Source organism: Euphorbia lathyris, chromosome 7 (assembly GCF_963576675.1).
Source record: "Euphorbia lathyris chromosome 7, ddEupLath1.1, whole genome shotgun sequence".
Lineage (NCBI taxonomy): Eukaryota > Viridiplantae > Streptophyta > Magnoliopsida > Malpighiales > Euphorbiaceae > Euphorbia > Euphorbia lathyris.
Window position 1 is genome coordinate 5,446,669 of NC_088916.1, and position 21,437 is coordinate 5,468,105.

A 21,437-nucleotide genomic window follows, 5' to 3' on the forward strand; every position below is an offset into this window, starting at 1 on the left:
TAATAAAAAAAATCTAAACTCTTTCTTACACTTTTTTTTTTGCTAAAAATTCTTACACTATGTCTCTCTGTATGTTATTATTATTATTATTGTTATTATTATTTTTTGAAATTATTTTTTTTATTACAAATATTTAGAATTTTTTAAATTTGTTTTATTTTAAAAATGAATTTTTTAAATCAACCGCCACATTTCTTACATGCAGAGAACCTCTCTTTGTTTTTATCTAAATTTCAATATTAAATAATTCTGAAAAGGCATAATTATATTTATTTCCCTTTTTTCTTATTTCTTTTCAAACAAATAGCTGTTTATTTCCTTACTTACTATGTGCCAGTTAGGGCTATTTTGATCATTACACATATTTCACTGGATTTATATGCATGTGTTTCAACAGCGTAACGAAGCATTCTCCGGAATTTCTCACTCAGCCAAACACTCCTTAAATTCAGAAAAATTTCTCACTCCGACACCAGAACAGTCCGAACGATAACTCTCAAGTTTGAATTTCTCAGCTCAATGACGCTGCCGGAAAGTTGCAGCTCTCTTCTTCGACGAAAGAGATTTAGTATATATGACAGAGTTGAGGTAATTTTGTTTTCTTTGATTTTCATGGTTATTTGAACTTTTTTGTTTCGTTATTTTGATTTCCAGTTTCGATCATGTTTTTAGTTTTAATTTCCGTCGTTGCATTATAATTCTTATACTCTGAAACTTCTTTTCAGTAGTTGCTATTTTGATGATGATTGCTGCTAGGATTTTGATGATTGGGGATAAAACTGATGTTTGATACATTTTAATTTGTTAATTTGAATTCCAGATTCAGTGAATTTGTTGTTTTAATTTTGAATTCCAGTTTCATTGATGTTTTTGGTTTTAATGGTTATTTTGATTTCCAGTTTCATTGATGTTTTTAGTTTTAATGGTTATTTTGAATTCCAGTTTCATTGATGTCTATGTTGCACTGACATTTGGAGTCAGTAGCGTTTCTGCTTTTCGTGTCGGTTTCGTGTCCGTGTCCATTTTGGTATCTAGGCGTTATGTTCTAGGAATAATCTTTCCAGTATCTGTTTCCGTGTCCATACCTGTTTCTGTGCAACATTGATTGATGTTTTAAGTTTTAATGGTTTTTGCGTTTTATTGGTTACAAAGTTGCGTTTTATTGGTTTTGTGTCCGTGTCTATTTTGGTATCTAGGCGTTATGTTTTAGGAATAACCTTTCCGGGGTCAGTTTCCGTGTCCATACCTGTTTCCGTGCAACATAGATTGATGTTTTTGGTTTCAATGGTTTTTTGCGTTTTATTGGTTACAAAGTTGCGTTTTATTGGTTATTTGAACTTTTCATTGGTTATACATAGAAATTGAAGTATGTGAGCCAAGTGCTCCAAATTCAGTTACAGGAGTGAAAATGATAAATTGCTAAGATTTCAAACAAATGCAGGTAAGGAGCGAAGAGGACGGGTTACTGGGCTCCTGGCACAGCGGAGTTATAATTGAAAACCAGTTATTCGATTCAGAAATCGAATATGTTATTAAATACGATCACATGCTTGTTGAGGATGAATCTAACTATTTTGAAGAAACTTTGAGGGTTAATGAGAATGAAGTTTCTAATCTTCGTGGGCGCATAAGGCCAGTTCCACCTCCCATTAACATCGTAAATGGGGATATCTGTTATGGAAGGTGCGTGGATGTGCATTATAACGACGGTTGGTGGGAAGGTGTGATTTTTGACTGTGAAGATGGCTCCGGGAGGAATGTATTTTTCCCGGAGTTGGCGGATGAAATGCTGACTCCGGTTGCTAATATGAGGATTAGTCAAGATTGGAATGATGTTAGTGGGTCGTGGAAGAATCGTGGGAAATGGTTTTTCTTGGAATCGCTTGAGCAGCTTGAAGATGCTAATTGTTTTCATTTTAAGCCAAAGGAATTCTGGTTAGAATTGAGACAGAAAGACAAATTTCAGAAACTTGGTGACTGGACTTGCGATGATAAAGAATTATGGAACATTTTGGTGTTGGAGACATTTGGTGATAAACTTAAACATTTTATGGGTCGTATTTCAAATCTAACACACCTTCCGGAGTTACAAGGGTTGGTAGAGTCTGCTAATTTTATTAATGTGCAGAAACGTCAACCAGATGTATCCATTTGTCAAGAAGCTGTTTGTCAAGAACAAGAAGCAGTAAGTGTTTTGCCTCGTGTATCCGTAGGTCAAGAAGCAGTTAGTGTTTTGCCTCAGGATTTATCAGCTGTACCTGGAATGCAGAATGAGAAATTTGATACTCATCCTTCAGACAAGGTGGGAGTTGTTTCTAGTTCAGGTTGCAATAATATAAGTGGAGAGTGGAAGCCTTCGAATTCCAAGAAATTTAATTGGCTACCTGCTGGCTCGGACATGGTTCCTGGACCTGAATTTTGCCCAGATGCTATTACTAAATATTTACAGAAAAAGAGGAAGCATGAAGTTTCTTGTATCGTTGATGTTAGGAAACATCTTCTACATCTACGGTGGAAAATTGAGTACATAAAGCAAGAACAGACTCGATTCTGTTACACTTCTCCTGATGGGAAAGCGTACTATTCTCTTCGTCAAGTCTGTTTGTTTTTGAATGATCATGCAAAAAAAAATTCTTCGATCACTCAAAATGAGAATGGAGGTCCATTAACTAGCCCTGATGATTCACCATCCCCTCTTTCTGAGGAGCTACCAGAGAATCAGGTTCCTCCGGTTTCTTCTAATCCTAATCTAGTTTATATCGAACCCGAATACTGCCCAGAAGCAGCTCTAGAGTGGTACACAAAGTCACCAATCATCGTTAAGAAAAGAAAAGGCTTTACGGAAATGACATGGAGAGCAAAGAAGCATCTTTCAGCTGTGGGATGGAAATTTAAGCGAGTTGACCATTCTGGCAGGCTTGAATTGCGCTATATTTCACCAGGAGGGAAAATTCATAATTCACTTCGGATGGCCTGCATAGCTTCTATGGGAACTTCTGCTTCTACAAGTAGACGTGGGGAGGCAGTAAGCAAGGTTCAGGCAGATGCAGCCTGTCAGAGAAGTTCTTTGAGAATATTGAAGTCCAGGAAAAGAAAGAAAAGATTACAATCATCTTCTTTAGATAAACAATTGGACATTTCAGATGCTCGGAAAACCAGAAGCCGTGTTCTTGGAACAAGCAAAAGAGTGAAGCAGGTTGCAGATCCTGATCCCTCAGATGAGAAGCCTCTAACAGTCCTGTCTTGGTTGATAGACAATAATATTGTCTTACCAAGAGCAAAAGTACATTTCTATAGCGGAAGCGACACCCATTCAACTGCTGGAGGTCGTATAACTCGAGAGGGAATCCAGTGCAATTGCTGTTGCGAGGTATATAATCTTCGTGGCTTTAAATTTCATGTCAATGGCGACTACGACAGTCCGGCTGCCAACATATTTTTGGACGATGGAAGGTCTTTGTTAGATTGCCAGAAGAAACTTATACACAAAGAGATGGAAAAATTTGTGGAAAAACCGGTTCAAAATTTAAAAGGCAGTCCGGATCATGAGTTAAATGATGATATATGTTCAATTTGTCAGTATGGCGGGGCTCTTTTATTATGTGATGGGTGTCCTTCATCATTCCATAACAGTTGCATTGGTTTGGTGGTAAGTCATATATTTTGTATTCAATTTTAAGAGTTGTATGTTTGATATATAATGTTTGACAACATCCTTTCTTTTTACATTAATTATCTTTTTGCGTTTCTATAGGATATTCCAAAAGAAGAAGAAGAATGGTTCTGCCCATCATGCTGTTGTAAAATTTGTGGCCATAATAAACTGAAAGTAGACACTGAATTTTCAATCGAAGATGCTGCTGCTCTGAACTGTACTCAGTGCAAGAAAAAATGTTGGTGAACTTAATATGCTATCTTGCAAGTTGCAACAATCTAATTTACTTCACTAATTGTTTGAATTGTCTTTTACATGCCTTCTTTCTATTTGGTACAGATCATATTTGGTGTATCCGGAATAAGGGAAACCCCTCCTTAAAAATGACTACAAGAGAAAATTGGTTTTGTACCAAAAAGTGCAAAGAGGTAACTACAGATATAGTATTCATTTTCTGTATACATTTGGGTCTAAGAAAATTTGCTTAATCTTACATCACCCGCACCATTGATAGTTTTCTGTAGGGCTAAACATTGATGCTAAAATATTGCAGATCTTTTCGGGTCTGAATGAGCTTCTAGGAAAACCAATTGTAGCGGGTTCAGACAACCTTACTTGGACATTGTTAAAACCGAATCACTCGGACAGTCATAAGCTTGATGCTTTTAATGATGAAGCCTGGATAGAGAACTGCAGCAAACTCAATATGGCAGTGGACATGATGCATGAATGCTTTGAGCCTGTTAAAGACCCTTACAGCAAGAGAGATCTTCTTAGGGATGTTATTTTCAATAGAAGGTACGAATAAGTTTTGTTGTAGATGTTATTTTCAATAGAAGGTACGAATAAGTTTTGTTGTAACATTGTGAACTTTATTTTTATGCTACCTTCACCACTGTCACGAACTATGTAATGTAGTCACCAATCACCGACACGGGTGAAATTACTGTCAGTTGCTAAGTTTAATTCTTGTTACTTCAACTTTTGCAGGGCAAACCTCAAACGTCTGAATTTTGAAGGATTTTATACAATAGTTCTGCGGAAAGAAGATGAATTTATTTCCGTGGCTACTATTAGGTAGAGAAAAATTAAACCTCAAGGATCTATTGACCTTCTTTGCTTTTGCGTTTGCTGAATGATACGATAATAACTAAATGTTCTTTTCTTGTTCAAGGGTCTGGGAGAAGTTGGCAGAATTACCGTTCGTGGCTACTAGATTGCAGTACCGTCGACATGGAATGTGTCGCAAACTAATAAATATATTGGAAAAGGTACATTTTTGTTTGAGTTGGCTTTAGTAGAAATGGCCTCTAATAGAAAATGAAATAAAGAAATGTATTGTTCAAGAGATAGGGAATGCGACTGATTAGTTGATTCGTAACTGATTTCTTTTATATTTTGTTTTCTTCAGAAGCTCATGGAATTAGGAATTGAGAAACTCGTTTTGCCTGCTGTTTCTTCTGTGTTGAATACATGGACTGGTCCATTTGGTTTTTCCGAAATGATGGACTCTCAGAAATTATCGCTAGTAGACCACATATTTTTGAATTTTCCGGGTACTGTCATGTGTCACAAGAAACTGATGCAAATCCCTTCTGCTGAACCATGCCCATCAAAAGGTCTATTTCAAATGCACCAAACTCAGACTGGAACTTCGGAGCAAGGTCAAGCTAAGTATGTGTTGTCTTTTCTTTAAATTCCCAAATAGGAAAGATCTTAATTTAAAATTTGCATAGAATTAGTAAGATCAATCACAGGTCATTAAATGAGTGTTTAGTGTGCATTACATGTTTATCTGTTGCGAGTCTAGCTATCAGGTCCACTGACTTGGGTCCATTGGTTTTCGGGTCTAGTAGTTCAACGGTTATTTAGTCTATGCTCCAGTTGGTTAATGGTGGCTTTTGAGGCACAATGGGGTTGCATAATGGTGCTTATTTTTTCAACTAAACATGCTAGAACATGATATCAATCAATATGTGTTAAAAGTTTGAGAATGACTACGTTATACTAACCTCTTTTAATCTACCAGTGTTACTGCAGTAAAGAGTAGAAGTGACGCTGAAGCTATTAAGCTCGTAGTTTCGGTATCTTTCGCTTATATTTACTCTCTAGTTCTCGTATACAATTAGCACATACTTCTTAATTCATTATCTGATTGCTGTTTATTGTCAACAGTTGATAGGTGAAGCGGGACCTTGTGCGGACAAAGTTAACAAAGATTGCTCGGTTGACGAATCCAATGGAGAGAAGCAGCCGAGGGAGAATAATATCACTAATGATGTTAACATGGCGATCGTAGAAGACAGTCCAGTAAAATTTGAGCTTACTGAAAAATTGAGATACCATTATAAAAGGAGGAGATTGGTTCCATGATATGTTATTTTTTGTTTTGGTTATCCACAAGTGTAATATTTATTGTATCACAGAATTTTGTATTTCTTAAGATTATTCGATCAATTGCCCTCAGTTTTGGAAATCCTATTAAAGCCCTGTTCTTTAGCATTCAGTAATAACTCTACCGACGGTTTGGTATTCGATTGGGATAGGGATAGGGATATGGATAAAAGTTGGATTTTTCCATCCTATTAAAACGCACAGGAGCTTATCCCATCTCCTTATATCACCCCTCTCCTGGGTATAGGATTTGAGGGATAAGAAGTTTGTCCCTCATCCGTCTCACTCTTCTATCTCCCAAACAAACACAAGATAACTTATCTCGTGCTTTTTATCCATATCCCACCTCCTATATCCCTTCTAACAAACATCCTGCTAGTTCTTATGAACTTTTTGTTGAGGTATCAATTTAGGCTTCACATACAAAATAATACAGGCTTAACGTTTAAAAAATGGTATCAATTTAGGCATCGAGACGGATTGGTATAATTTTTTAACGTTAAACCTATATTCGTGTTATTATGTAATGGAATCTAAATTGATACTTTCCCAAAAACAAAATCTATTGGCCTATTTTGATAGCTTAGCCCTTTAATAAAAAGTGATACTTATACTTTTTTTTAACAAAGTACCATTACTTGGTGTATTTTCACCATTGGATGACGGAGTATAAAATTAATAAATATTAAATTTAAAACCATTTTTCATCCTCAATTATGGAACCAGTAAATCCTAAATCTCGTTGGTGAATGGGGTAAAGCTCTAAAACTTCAAAATTAATACCTGAATTTAAAAAAAAAATACAAATATCAGTGGGGACAACTGCCTCCAATGCCCCCATACGCCACTGCATTTATGGCTGCCCAGAGCAATTTTACCCCTAATGTTGATGATTTGGGTCAATTTCAGACACTATTATAAAATACAAATATTTTTGTTCCTTATTTTGCACCAGTTACATATCAATTCGTTTTAAAAAAAAGGATTTCATGTTTTTTGTAATTTAATAATAGAATTGAAGATTAATATTTATAAATTCGGTGAATTTTTTGAAATTTTTGTCTAATTCGTACAAAAGACAATTTTTTTTTATTTTTTTTCACATCACGACATATGATTGTGATTTGTTGCTGATAAAATGACGCACGGGTGAAGTGTAGATGACAAGATTCATGACCGAGAAGACAGTTTGATGAATTAATTTCAAATTGACCAAATTTATCAATGTTAGGGATAAAATTGCTTTTGGTTCCAATGTTAGGGGTAAAATTGCATCATTTTAGATGTTAAGAGTAAAATTGCTCATGATCCCTCAACGTGATATTAAATATACTAAATCAAAACTCATACTAAATATTTGTAAATATTACCATATCCCCAGTATTTTTAAAAGTCATCGTTAACATGGATACATAGTAAAATTACACGTGATCCGAAAACACGGTACATAATCGACACTAATCCAATTAGGTTAACACGATTATTATACGAAAGTTTTTGGATTGGATTTGCTGTTGGAAAATGATGTTTTTCCAAAAAGCAAAGATTCTTTGCTTTTGTAAGATACTTCAAACTTTTTCTTAATAAAGTCACTCCGACGACTTCAAGCGCAAAAAGATACTGGAAAAGTGACGTTTTAGGGACTCGTTATCAAAATCAAGCGAAGTGCAACAAAAAAACTACCGTTTAAAAATTTCTAGAATCTGTTCGATCGTGTTTGATTGTCATGGATTAAATCTTGAAACATTTTCTATAAACGATTAGAACTTACGGGTTATAGAGATGGCTGAAGAAATCTACAAGTAGAATGAATGTCTTCGGAGTCACATGCACCAACGCTTTCAAGATGAGTCGGTGCAAGCCGAACAAGAACGATTGGCCAAATAGAGTAAGGGGTTGCTCTAGTCTATGTTGGCCAAAATTTTGATGTTAGTGGCTAGGTTAGGATTGATTCATTTAGTAGCCTTTATATACTTTCTCAAATTAGGGTTAATGATTCAGTTAATTCAAACTGACCCTCAATTAATTCAATTTCATAAATAAATCCCCAAGAGAATTTATTTAATTCAATTGGTATCAATTAGTCAATTAGAATAACTAATCTTTATAATTAAGGCCCCTAAAGAATTTAATTGAATTATCAGTTCCATCAACAAGTTACCCGGTTTAATCTAATTAATCAATCGATCAATTAATTACATTATGAAGTTTAATGATTAATGTTGGAAAATTTTGAATAAAATTATATATTAATTTAAATACCAACAAACATCTTCTTTCATGAACAGTCGTGTTCGTATGTAAACATTCGTGTCTGTTCGTGTACAGTCGTATTCATTCGTGAAAAGACATATCCTTTCGAATTCTATTTATATAGAATAGATTATCAAATTCATATGTTGTTAAAGCTGTTGAAAAAGTCGTTGAAAAAACGATGTGTCTGTTCATAATGTTCTTATTTTCCTACTTCAGTGTGATAACGAGTCTACACACGGTTTCAGTTCGCTTGCATAATCTGTTGTATCTTGGGAGACGATCGCCAATAGCGACGACATCTGTCTTAAGGAAACTATTAATACAAGTCTCAAATTTGTCTAACTCTTTTCTTTTTAATTTCTAGTTTTATTGTTCATATGTTTTACTATATTCGTTTTGTTTTTTTGGTTAATCACACATTTTTAAGACAGATTAATTGTTTTGTGATTTCCAAAAATACAGACGAAAAGATTAAGGTAATAATTAGCTTTTGGTTTTTCGACTGAGAATATATATATATATTTTTTTTTGTGTGTTTGACAATTCTTTGGCTACAAGAGAGTTGATTATAAAAATATATTTTTTATATAAACCTTATGATTATAAAATTTTCATTTGAGATATAATAAACTGTTAACTTCTTCTTTGTGACACAATCGTATACAGGAGAATTGATTGTGTTTTCTATATACATGGATGATTAATTATTAATTGTCGTTGGTATATGTACGTTATTGAAGATGGTTCCGGTTTTAAAAACACAATTATTTCAAAGGTTTTAGGTCTATTTATATATGTGGCAACGTATAATCCATAACGAAAGTCTAGAAAAATTAATTAGTATCAATTTTAAGACTTAGCCAGAATTGGTCATAATGATGATGACATACGAAAATTCTATATTTTGATATTCTCACACGTAGGGGTTGATTTACATTAGAAATGTGAAATGTCATAAATTGACAAATCTAAGCAGTGATGTTATCTAGCCAGCCGAGTTAGACGCTGGTAGATGAACATTAGTGGGCTAGATTTAATTTGTGAAACTAACTAAAAGTGTAGAAATCAAATCGCGTTAAAATGAGTACGTCATAATGATGGAAGGGAAATCATATCAATTGGTAAATATGCGGTAAAAAAAAGCTTCCGAATGATGAACTCGGGTACAAAAGCTTCTGTGTGATAACATCATTAGTCAATTGATTTCAACGAGTGTCATCATTGTTGATTTTGTAGAATCAAAGGATAACACAGCGGATCCGCTAATCTAAAGGTTAAATCGAGATCAAATTGAAAAGACATTGAAAGGAATAAGACTAAAGCCAATTAGAAAAGGCATTGTGTGAAGAAAAACCCTACCTTGTTTACTGGAGATCTCAAGATCTAGGTTCAAAGGGACAACCTAATTGCTTAAACCTTGTGCGTTCACTATGGGGGTTAAACCTAAGTCCATTCCTAGATGTAAACAGTGATAAAAAAAAACGGGAAAAGGTTAAGCTATATGTTTTTAATGATACATTATGCGTCAGTATGCTGAACAAATAAATCACATATGTTAGAGTGAAATGAGATCGCTTTGAAGGAGACTAGTGAGGCCTAGTTCTCTTACACTCTTGCAGAACTAGACGATGTTAATAACCATAACGAACATAATCATGAGAACATATACTATGTTATGTTGGTATCTGTGTGAGGTATATCACCATTTACACAAACGGCAGAATAGTTCAAAGACATCATGTCTACTAGTCAGCCAGTAAAGTAAATATACTTTCACAAGGAAAGGTTCAAGGGACATTAACTACCTATCCTATGCAGATATATCTTGTAGAAAGTTATCACCATGTCGTAATAGTCTCATTTCCAATTTTATCCATGTGGGGATTGTTGGACAATTTTGAATAAAATTATATATTAATTTAAATATCAACAAACACCTCCTTTTCATGAATAATCATGTATGTCCGTGAAAAGACATATCCTTTCGAATTCTATTTATTTAGAATGGATTGTCAAATTCATACGTTGTTAAAGCTTTTGAAAAAGTTGTTGAAAAAACTTTGTGTCTGTTCATAATATTCTTGTTTTTCTACTCTAGTGATAACGAGTCTACATACGGTTTGAGTTTGCTTGCGTAATCTGTTGTATCTTGGGAGACGATCGTTAATAGCGACGACATCTGTCTTAAGAAAACTGCTAATACAGGCCTCAGATTTGTCTAACTCTTTCATTTTAATTTCTAGTTTTATTGTTCATATGTTTTTCTGTGTTAGTTTTGTTTTTTTATTAATCACATCTAACAATTAACTATAATCAATTTCCTTAACTAACTTGATTAACTTGTTATTTAACAAATAATCAATTCGTCTCTTAAGTTAATTAATTAGCAATAGAACTGTTCATAGGCTGGGTCGGGCTGGGATCAAACGAGTTAAACATTAAAGTCATTTGTCCAGGCCCAACTCAGCCCGCACCTTTCAAAATTCGGGCTCGGACTGAGCAGAAAACCTAAATCCCAAGGTCGGACCAACCCAGTCTGTCCAAATTTTTTTTAAAAACAAAATTAATTTTAAAATTTAACAATGAGGTTCTAATATTTAAAATGATAATAATTTCTATAAAAAAAAGTATAAGTATATAACTATGTAATAAATTTATAATGCAAGCAAATAAAAAAAGGGATAAGTTTAAAAGGAATCTTTGTGGTTCAGCATTTGATAATTTGAGGATTGCGAATTTTTTCTCGACACAATGATACTTGAAGTTTGCTTCATTTGCAAAGTGAAGATTATTTCTTCACATATTTGATTCATATGACATGATTAAAGGGTTTTTTCGTCCATCAACTTATAAAACTCATAAACTCAAGTGTTTAATTTAGCTAATTGACAAAACCCATTAACAAACTGTGAATCTAATTATGTGTCTCTCATAAGATGTTGTATAGTGTGTTGGTCCCGTGTAACTTAATATGATTAGTTCCAAGGGGGGGAGGTTAGGAACTAATATAACCTTTTCGCTTAATAATGTTGACTTAATTAAATATTTGATAATTTAACTCAGCTTTAGGTCAGCAAGGCTGAGTGAAGTGTGAGACAGCTTTAATCAGACACATACTAGAGCTGTTTCAACTGTGAGTTGGGAGATAACACTTTAGGTCAGCTTCCGACTCAGCACTCTGATTACTCAGCGTTGGCTTATACAAATTATGTATTGAGTAATTCAAGCAAGCAACACATACATATATATCAAGAGAAAGGGTTAGAGATTACTCAGCAGTCTTATCCTGGTTCGGCCTCACCACCTACATCCAGTCCCCAGAATCCCTCTAGCCTTTTTCAATCCACTACTGAGCTCTTTAAAGGTAGAGCACAAACCGTTTACAAAGCAATTGAGTATGCAAGAGTACCGTCCTCTATTCATCTACTCAATCCTACTGAGCACTTTAACCGAACACTCAGATTTTCTCTACCGCTGAGTACTAAAACCGAGTACTCAGCTTCACTCTTCTAACCTTTACAATTGATACAGAATTGTTCTCTCTAAATGAAGAACACTTTAGATGAATACAAATTCACTCTAGACTTTTACACAATGATTGGAAATTTGGTGTAAGAGCTTGCTTTCTTTTTTTTAGACAGCTTCTATTTTGGATTTTCACTCTTGTGAAGATTTGCTTTTCTGTCTGTATTTGCTTGTATGTGTCGTAAGATCCAAGTGATGAACTTGTTCTTTTGTAGTGAATTCTGAAGTTTCAAATCATTTGAATTCCGACATATCCGTTGGGAGTAACGGTCTTCTATCGTCATTCATTGGTCAGCTTCCAGAATTGCAGGCCAATCCGGTCATCTTATTTTAGCAGGCGTCAGGCTTGCCAGTTTCATCTTCTTCCACCAGGTTCGTCTTCTAGCGTCAGTTTTGTCTTCTTGCCAAATGCCAGTTGATCCATACGTCTCGAAAAGGTCTCTAGGCGGATTTTCGAGGCTTCTGAATTGTTGCAGACCTGTGTCGGACTTTGTCTTTTAGTCAACGGATCATTGGCGCTGTCCTGATGACTACTCAGCTTGACTTGATCGTCTTTGCCTTCAATCTATTTCGTTATCTATGCCGAGTTACATTCTACTCAGCTTCTTCGGTCGGCTTCGCTTTCAAGCGTTATTCTGAAGAAGACTTTTCTTTTAACAAAGTTGAGTTACATTCTACTCAGCTTCTGTTGTGTGTCTTTGCTCATGCTGACTTTGTTTTGTCTTTCTTATTGAACACTTAGTTCCTGTTCTCATTAGTAAACTTACTCAACATTGAACAAACTCATTAGTACAATTAAACAAAAGCACTTAAATTTAATTGTCTTAATCATGGGATTAACTTAAATAATTTTGTCAAATCAAAATTATGTGGAAAGTTGTTTCAACAAACTCCCCCATTTTGATGTTGGCAAAAGTATTTAATTATGGAACTCAACGTTGAGGTTCCCCATGATGGTTGACCTTTCTTATTCTTCTGAAATTACTCCCCCGTAAGGGTTGCATCTATTGACTTAATTCAACTCTAAACCTTCTAAGATCTAATCGAGTGAAACTAAGGCATGCCTTTACTGACTTAGTTCAATTCTAGACCTTCCAAGATCTAATTCAGATGAGCCTAAGGTTAGTTTTCAGAAGTGGGTCAATGCTTGGAATATTTAGTCATTACTCAGTTTCAAATATAGGTATCAGAGTTGGAAGTGTGCTGAGTATATTAACAAGCTTTGTTTATTTGTTGTTCAATAGATAATTATATAATTATATTAGACAGTTCAGCATATGGACACAGCAAGTAAGCATCACATAAATATAGACAGTTTGGATAAAAGATGCGTATATATAAGATTACTCAGCTTAATCATGAACATGCCATAAAATATAAGTTACAAGCAAGGAAGGACTATAGACTATTGCTAGTTCTATTTCTTAATATTGGCTTGAACTTGATTTGACTTGGGTTTGGTTTGTGTAGTTTGGTGTTGCTGAGTGTGGGTGCTCGGGACTGGTTCAACTTCTGCTGAGTTCCGGCAGCTGGCATTTTGGCTTTACCTTTCTCCCCCGTTTTCTGCTGAGTTCTAGCAGCTTGCTTCGTTTGATCTTTCTCCCCCTTTTTGCCAGCACCATGAGATGGAGGAGGAGGAGCATAGAAAGTCCCTTGATGAACAGCACGAGTCAGTATCAAGGAATACTATTGCATTTGACTCGTACTCTCCCTTAGACCTTTAAAGACCTGCACGCCATCGGCCATACTTGAGGCGGGGATTTTTATGTTGGCACTGAGCATACTGAGTAAATACTCTAGAGATTTCCCGATCCAAGTTATTGATTCAGTCATTCGTGCATAGGATTGATAGTACATCTTGAGCAGCACAGTATCATATGACTTACGTTGAACATTCGTGTGCCGGACATGCGCAAGTGTGAATTGAGTGCATTGCAGAATCTCATTGGTCTTGACTTGGTCAGTGTCCATTTCCTCTTTGCTCAGGTTGAGTAGGCGAATGGCTTCACCAATCTGTTCTATGGAGCATTGAGAAGAGGAGGAGATAAGGTCATGAGCTCCGGGCAGCTCAGAGGACAGCTGAGAGAAAAGGTGATTGACCTCAGTAGAGGCTGCAGATGTTGAGTTCGGACCTGATAAGGCATTAAGTTGACCTTGGATGGAGTTCATGTGATTCACCATCATCAGCTGGAGTTCAGCCAGCTTCACTATGGATTCTTGCTTGGGCTGTTGAGAGACGAAAGATGTCATGACACTCATCAGTTCTTTGAGACCCTTAAGTTCGGTCAGAAGTTGAGTGACAGAGGATAATTGGGTTGGCTCAGCAGGAATAGACCCAGCAGCATCGGCGTGAGACTGATGAATATCTTGAAGTAGAGCGTGAGCTGAGTGGATGATTTTCCTTCCAGACTCAGAAGCATTTAGATAGGTGTAGGATTCATCAGTGATATGCTCAGGGGCCATAATGTTGTCAGCACCAGATGGAGGAGGCGTTTGGTGCTGCCCGGAAGCGGAGGTGCCAGCTTGGTCAGCATCTGCATTTTTATTTAGGTTAACAGCAGGTGCTGACTGGTTTTCTGTCTGCTTGGTAGGAGTAGGAAGAGTTTGATCAGCAGAGTTATTAACCTGCTCAATGTCAGTCTGAGGCTGAGTAGAGTTTTGTGGTTGAGGCAACTCAGAGCTGGCTTGAGCAGGAGGAGTTTCCTTTGCTAACTCGTTGGGTCGAGCAGCATGGACTTCGAGCACTTGGGTTGTTGGCCAAAGTCAAGCTCGGGGTCTTATGGTAACACCTGGATTATCGAAAATCGTTCTTTCATGAATATGGGGTAATACTTAAATTAGAGTATGATAATTGGATGGGCAAACTCATGTTGTCATACACTAATGGGCAAAATGGTTGGGATTAATATGAATGACATATTAGTTACTAATGTGGTTAGTAACCCAATAACCTAGGAATCACATTCGAGATGTGATTGATTGAATGAATCTACCTAACGAATGAGACTAGTTTGTTGGCTAAAGTTAAAGCAAAATCTCAGGAGTTAGGATCCTAGCTCACTAAAGGATTTGTGAAATTCTTCGAATTAATATGGAGGGTTATTAATTTGGCAAAATAGTGGGAGCAATCTGAAATAAATTAAAAGGCCTATAATTTTAGATTGTTATACTTTAAAGCAAATGAATAACATACGTTTACTCTTTCTCACTCTTAGTTTAATGAAACACTCTTAAAATCATGACTAAACACCGATCTGCAAAATATACTTACCGATAACAAGTTGAATAGTTCAAATTTCACCGACTGGTTTCGTAACCTCAAAATCGTTTTGAAGTTCGATAAAATAGGGTATGTATTTGATACATCGATACCCCCTATCCCTAATAATGATGCTCCAAATCGAGGAAATCGATGCTTACAAGAAGCACAAGGCTGATGACGATCATGCCGGATGCATCATACTTGCATCGATGACATCGGAATTACAAAGGCAACTATGCATGTTCCATCATCATGCACCTAAAGGAATTGTTTGGGAAACAAACCAGGTGCAAACGCTACGAGATATCCAAATGGTTATATCGTTGCAGGATGCAAGAGGGCACATCAATCATGACACATTGTGTCAAGATGATTGGCTATATTACCAAACTTTCTAGTATTGGATTCGCGATGGATAACGAACTAAGTGTAGACTTAATTCTTCAATCCCTCCCAAAGAGTTATTCATAGTTCATCATGAACTATCAGATGAATGCTATGCAAACCTCTCTTGAAGAGCTTGCAAATATGCTCAAGTCAGTTGAGCCCAATATTCAGAAAGGCAAGGCAATACCGGCTATTGTCATATAGGGATCAAAGAAGTGGAAAGGGAATTCTCCCGATCCTAAACATCCCAAGAAAGGTAAGAAAGCCATGCCCACTAAAGTTAAGGGAAAGGAAGTGAAGAAGCCTAAAAGAAAGTACCACTATTGTGGTGACATGGGGCATTGGAAGAGAAATTGTTCTTTGTACCGAGCTACCCTCCAGAAGGGAAAAGCCGGTACTCCAAACATCTGGTATGTTCTATATTTCGATAAAGAACAAACATTGCGATTTTTATAGAGATGGGATTTTCTATTTTTCAGGAATATCACAAAATGGGATTTATGTGTTAGATTTCTGTTTTCGCAATTGATACCAAAAGACATAAGCTAGATAATTCAACTTACTTGTGGCATTGTCATATAAACGAGAGACGCATGCTAAAGCTACATTCAGATGGGCTTATAGATTCAATTGATTCAGAATCATTGGAAACATGCGAATCATGTTTAAAAGGTAAAATGACAAAGACACCCTTTAGCAATAAAGGTGAGCGTGTATCAGACACTCTAGGACTTATTCATTCAGATGTATGCGGTCCTATGTCAGTCCAAGCAAGATGAGGATTCAGATACTTCATTAGCTTCATAGATGATCATACTCGCTATGGTTATATCTACTTGATGAGGCACAAATCAGAAGCCTTTGACAAGTTCAAATGCTTCAAGAATGAAGTGGAAAATCAATTAGGAAAGAAAATAAAAACACTTCGATCTGATCGAGGTAGCGAATATCTTTCTGATGATTTTCTGAATTATCTAACTGAATGTGGGATATGCTCACAATGGACACCTCCCTATACACCACAACACAATGGTGTATCCGAGAGGAGAAACCGTACCCTATTAGATATGGTACGATCCATGATGAGCATGGCCTTACTTCCAAAGACGTTCTGGGGCTATGCCTTAGAAACTGCCCTCTTCACCCTGAACCGAGTACCAACCAAATCCGCTGTTTCCACACCATATGAATTGTTCGTTGGTAAGAAACCCGTGTTCTCGTTCATGAGAGTATGGGGTTGTTCAGCATATGTCAAACGCGTTGCGTCCGACAAATTAGATTCTAAATCTGATAAATGTTTCTTCATTGGATATCCCAGGGAAACCATAGGGTATTACTTCTATCATCCAGATGATCAGAAAGTAATAGTATCCAAACACGCAACCTTCTTAGAGAAAGAGTTTCTTGAAGAAACACAAAAGGGAAGCGTGATTGAACTCGACGGAGTTCAAGAGGAAGAAACAACGACTGAAACAACAGAAGCGGTTGAGGTACCCGAATAAGTCCCATTAGATGAGACTCCAGTGGAACCTATTCGTAGATCACGAAGAGTTCGTGAACTCCCAGTTAGATATGGTTTTCTAGTGGGAGATGATGATGAGGTTCCCGTGTTAGACGACGAACTCGGAAACTACGAAGAGGCTCTTACTAGTCCAGATTCTAAAGCATGGCTTGAGGCCATGGATTCTGAAATGGATTCCATGTATACTAACCAAGTTTGGACTTTGGTTGATCCACCCGAAGGGATAAAACCCATAGGGTGCAGATGGATCTTCAAAAAGAAGACTGATATGGATGGAAAGGTTAGCACCTACAAGGCTAGGTTGGTAGCGAAAGGATATCGTCAAAAACAAGGCATTGATTATGACGAAACCTTCTCTCCCGTTGCTATGTCCAAATCAATCAGAATCATGCTTGCAATTGCCGCTCATTTTGATTATGAGATTTGGCAAATGGATGTGAAAACAGCTTTCCTAAACGGAAACCTGCTTGAGGATGTATACATGATGCAACCTGAAGGTTTCATATCAAAGGATGCAAATAAAGTTTGCAAACTTCAAAGATCCATTTATGGACTCAAGCAAGCATCTAGAAGCTGGAATAAGCGTTTTGACGAAACCATAAAACAATTTGGTTTCAAACAAAATTGCGAAGAAGCTTGCATTTACAAGAAAGCAAGTGGGAGCTCTATAGCATTTCTCATACTATATGTGGACGATATACTGTTAATGGGAAATGACATTGCTCTATTACAATCGGTGAAAGTATGGTTATCCGGTAACTTCTCAATGAAAGACCTTGGTGAAGCAGCCTATATACTTGGTATAAAGATCTATAGAGATAGATCGCGTAGACTGCTTGGTCTTTCACATGCTACATACATTGAAAAGGTGCTAAATCGGTTTAGCATGCTTGAATCGAAATGAGGTAACTTACCCATGGTACATGGAGTAAAGTTAAACAATCATCAATGTCCTAAAACTGATGATGACAAACGACGCATGGCTATTGTCCCGTACGCCAGCGCGATCGGTTCGATTATGTATGCTATGCTATGCACTAGACCTGACATAGCGTTCGCGTTATCTGTAACGAGTCGCTACCAAGGGAATCCGGGAGACGAGCATTGGATTGCCGTCAAGAACATTCTTAAGTACTTGAGAAGGACTAAAGATATGTTCCTAGTGTACGGAGAATGAGATCTGAAAATTGAAGGATTTTCAGACGCTAGTCATCTCACAGATGAGAATGATTTTAAATCCCAATCAGGATACCTGTTTATCTTGAATGGGGGTGCGGTCAGTTGGAAAAGTTCCAAGCAGGGAAGCGTAGCTTTCTCTACGACCGAGTCAGAGTACATCGCTGCTGCGGAAGCAGCAAAGGAAGCAGTTTGGATTAGAAAGTTCATTACAGAACTAGGAGTGGTGCCTGACATTGTCAATCCCATTACTCTGTACTGTGATAACAATGGAGCCATTGCGCAAGCAAAGGAACCACGGTCTCATAATGCATCCAAGCACTACCTAAAGCGATACCACATCATTAGAGAGATTGTGGCTAGAGGAGATGTGAGAATAGAAAGAGTACCTACCGAGGACAACATTGCAGATCCGTTGACAAAGCCATTAGCCCAGAAAGTACATGATCGTCATTTAACTTCTACTGGGATAAGTTTTAGAAACAATTGGCTTTAGTCCAAGTGGGAGTATGTTGGGGTTTAGTGTCCTATAGACAATTGTTGCAGGATACAAACTTATTGTAAATGAATTGTTCTTTATATCATTTGTTTTAATAAGATATATGTTTTATAACTATATAAAGGCAATCCCTTTTAAAGTACTAAATAAAGTCTAATAAAAGGAAATCCGTAAGTTTGTTTAAAGTGATTATAAAGTGTTCATACAAGCATGAAGTGAGACAAAACTTTATAATAAACTAATAAACTTAAAACCACCCCAAGTCAAGTGATATGTTTAGGATTGATATATCACTGTTGAGACTTGTATGTAACAATGTCTTCTGTCCGACAGAAAGCTGATCTCACAAGCTTCATATATATAGATATCTGGACAGTTACATAGATCCGATGAAACGTCGTTCATTAGGATTGGGGATCCGATTTGAGATAACAGGATGGGTAGATTCGTCCTTGTCACCTGTTCATCTCATTGGTATTAATAGGTATAAATAATCCTCAGACTCAAAGGAATGTTAATTGGTCATCCTGAATTACTGAATGTGAGACTTTGATCGCGTGGTCCCACGATCCTTAACAGAGATGACTCTGGGGTGTGAACTGCAAAGGTTGGGTGTCACAGGAGGTAATGTCAGGGTAGTTATATATTGGATTGAGCATTTATCACTCCCGACGAATGGGAGATACGTCCAAGGATCGCTTGTGGAAGACTCGACTCTAAATCCTTGCAAGGTGATAGCTTAAGAGTAGAAATACAGATTTCACTTAACCTATCTATTTGAGTTGACTCGGCCTGTACAAGTAAAATGAACGTCTCGCTATATGTGACTTGACATCATCCATAGTCATAAGATTCAGTTCAAGGATGTAGTTGATAAAGGATCGAATTATACTGTAACTAATACGGAAGGGTTAACGACAGAATCAACATGTCTTCTTAACGGACTCTGGGGGAATGATTACGGACATGCCGATAACATGCTCTGTTCATCATTCCGTTATGCAAGGATTAAATATAATTCTTGAAGAAATTAATTTAATAGTTGCATACGGCCAGAAGTAGTAAGAACCTAATGGATCACACATAAGACTTGGAAACAAAAAGAGAGATGGATATGATTAATAGATGGAAGCCCAATTGAGCCCAATAAGGCCCATATGGAGGGATGGGGGCCGAAATTTATATGTATTAAGCAAGGAATTAATTTATTCCATTCATCCTAATTTGATTAGGATTGTGAGATTAAATTAATTAAGAGATAATCAAGTTAGGAGTTTTAATTAGATTAATATACTCCTATTATTATCTAAATAGGTTATTTATTATTATCCTAATTATATTAGATATATAGTAAGATAATAATTAGAAATCCTATTCCGAATTGGATTCCTATTAAGTAACCTATTCCTATCTAACTAGGGTTTAGAGACAAGCTAATATATATACCCCTCCTTCACTAGAATTTCGACACAATACAATCCCTCCCCTACTTGTGATTTTCGAAATTGCTATATTGGTGAGATAAAAGAATTCTATTCCCAAGTTCGTGAACAAGAATTCATACGGCATTCCATCGATTGATTAATCTTATTCACCCCTCTTTCTCTTTAATCTTGTGTTGGTTTATTAGAGGCAATCTATTTTAGTTGCATCTCATAAGGGTTGATTCTAACTTAATCTCACCGTGTTCACGAAAGAAGAAAAACAATCAAAAGGGAGAAATTCGTTTTTCTTCGCCTACATCAGGTCAGTTCACTATTTCGAGGATTCCCGGAGATTGAACCGTCGGATCGTCACGATTTTTGGACAGTAGCTTCTAGACATATTATTCCACGTTGCCACCGAAGGGATTGTCGTTCGGAGGTCTGGAAGGTCGGTTTCAGATAGGGGCAGATTGGTAAACAGTTTACATCTCATTTGAAGTTGTGGGCACTTCGTTTGCAACGGTAGATTGATAATCGAAAGGTATTTCTTCTTATCCCTCTTTATGTGAAATAACGATTAACGGATCCTATGGTTAAAAGGAAGTAGACTAAAATTTTTATATTTCCGCTGCTATACCTTAGCCTTAATTTCCTTCAAACCTTGTCCTTCACTGGTGACTCAGCTTGGTTCTCAGCAAGTTGGTCAGCAGTACTTGTGTTACTTAGCTCAGCAGAACCTATCTTGTCAGCTTGAGGCTGACCCTCAGTACCACCATATTCTTCCTCCTGATCACAAGGAGTCTTCTCCAGATCAATTTCTTAACTTCGCACGAAGTGTGATTCCTTTGTAATCACAAAGTCAAGTGGGTTAGCATCTATCGGCTTCAACCCAGAGGTTTTCTTCCTCTTCAGAGGCTGATCAGGTGTTTCCTCACTTTCTTCCTTAGGCTCAACTTGCCTTTTATGTTTCTCAACTGACTTAGGTTCCCCTTGAGCTTGCTCAGCAATAGCAGCTTTCTTCGCACTTGATACTATCCTAAGCTTCTTCGGAGCTGTGTTAATGTCTTTGGTTGAGGATTGGTCAGCTTTCCTCTTTCTGTCCTGCTTAGTGCGCTCAGCGGGTTCTTTTTCAACCATAACTTTCTTGCCTTTCTTGGTCAGCTCAACCTGTGCTTCTTCAACCATATTATCCCCTTCCATATCTTCCTCAGTGGGTTCTATAGCCCCCTTTCCTTTCTTGGGTTTGATGGTTTGGCTGTGAGCTAAGCCGAATAGTACTGCTGAGGTGATCTCAGTGCCCTCGATCTCAATCTCCTCTACTAGACTGGCCTGGTGAT

The 21,437-nt window shown here is 36.8% G+C and overlaps 1 protein-coding gene across 1 annotated transcript; it reads left to right on the forward strand.

The window, feature by feature from the left end:
• The first annotated feature begins 375 nt into the window (after positions 1 to 375).
• LOC136235052 (uncharacterized) lies at positions 376 to 6,112 on the forward strand. The gene is made up of 10 exons (XM_066024567.1): positions 376 to 588; positions 1,442 to 3,649; positions 3,755 to 3,893; positions 3,995 to 4,083; positions 4,209 to 4,453; positions 4,646 to 4,732; positions 4,830 to 4,926; positions 5,067 to 5,329; positions 5,685 to 5,739; positions 5,831 to 6,112. The coding sequence occupies exons 1-10, from the start codon at positions 520 to 522 to the stop codon at positions 6,026 to 6,028; spliced, it is 3,450 nt and encodes a 1,149-aa protein (XP_065880639.1). The 5' UTR covers positions 376 to 519; the 3' UTR covers positions 6,029 to 6,112.
• The last annotated feature ends 15,325 nt before the right edge of the window (positions 6,113 to 21,437 follow it).

What these genes read in the sequence shown, in the direction of transcription:
- LOC136235052 (XM_066024567.1), top strand. Translation starts at nt 520, where the DNA reads ATGACGCTGCCGGAAAGTTGCAGCTCTCTTCTTCGACGAAAGAGATTT. An exon ending in ACAGTTGCATTGGTTTGGTG is followed by an intron (nt 3,650 to 3,754) that starts GTAAGTCATATA and finishes GCGTTTCTATAG; the next exon opens with GATATTCCAAAAGAAGAAGA. An exon ending in TCGGAGCAAGGTCAAGCTAA is followed by an intron (nt 5,330 to 5,684) that starts GTATGTGTTGTC and finishes TTAATCTACCAG; the next exon opens with TGTTACTGCAGTAAAGAGTA.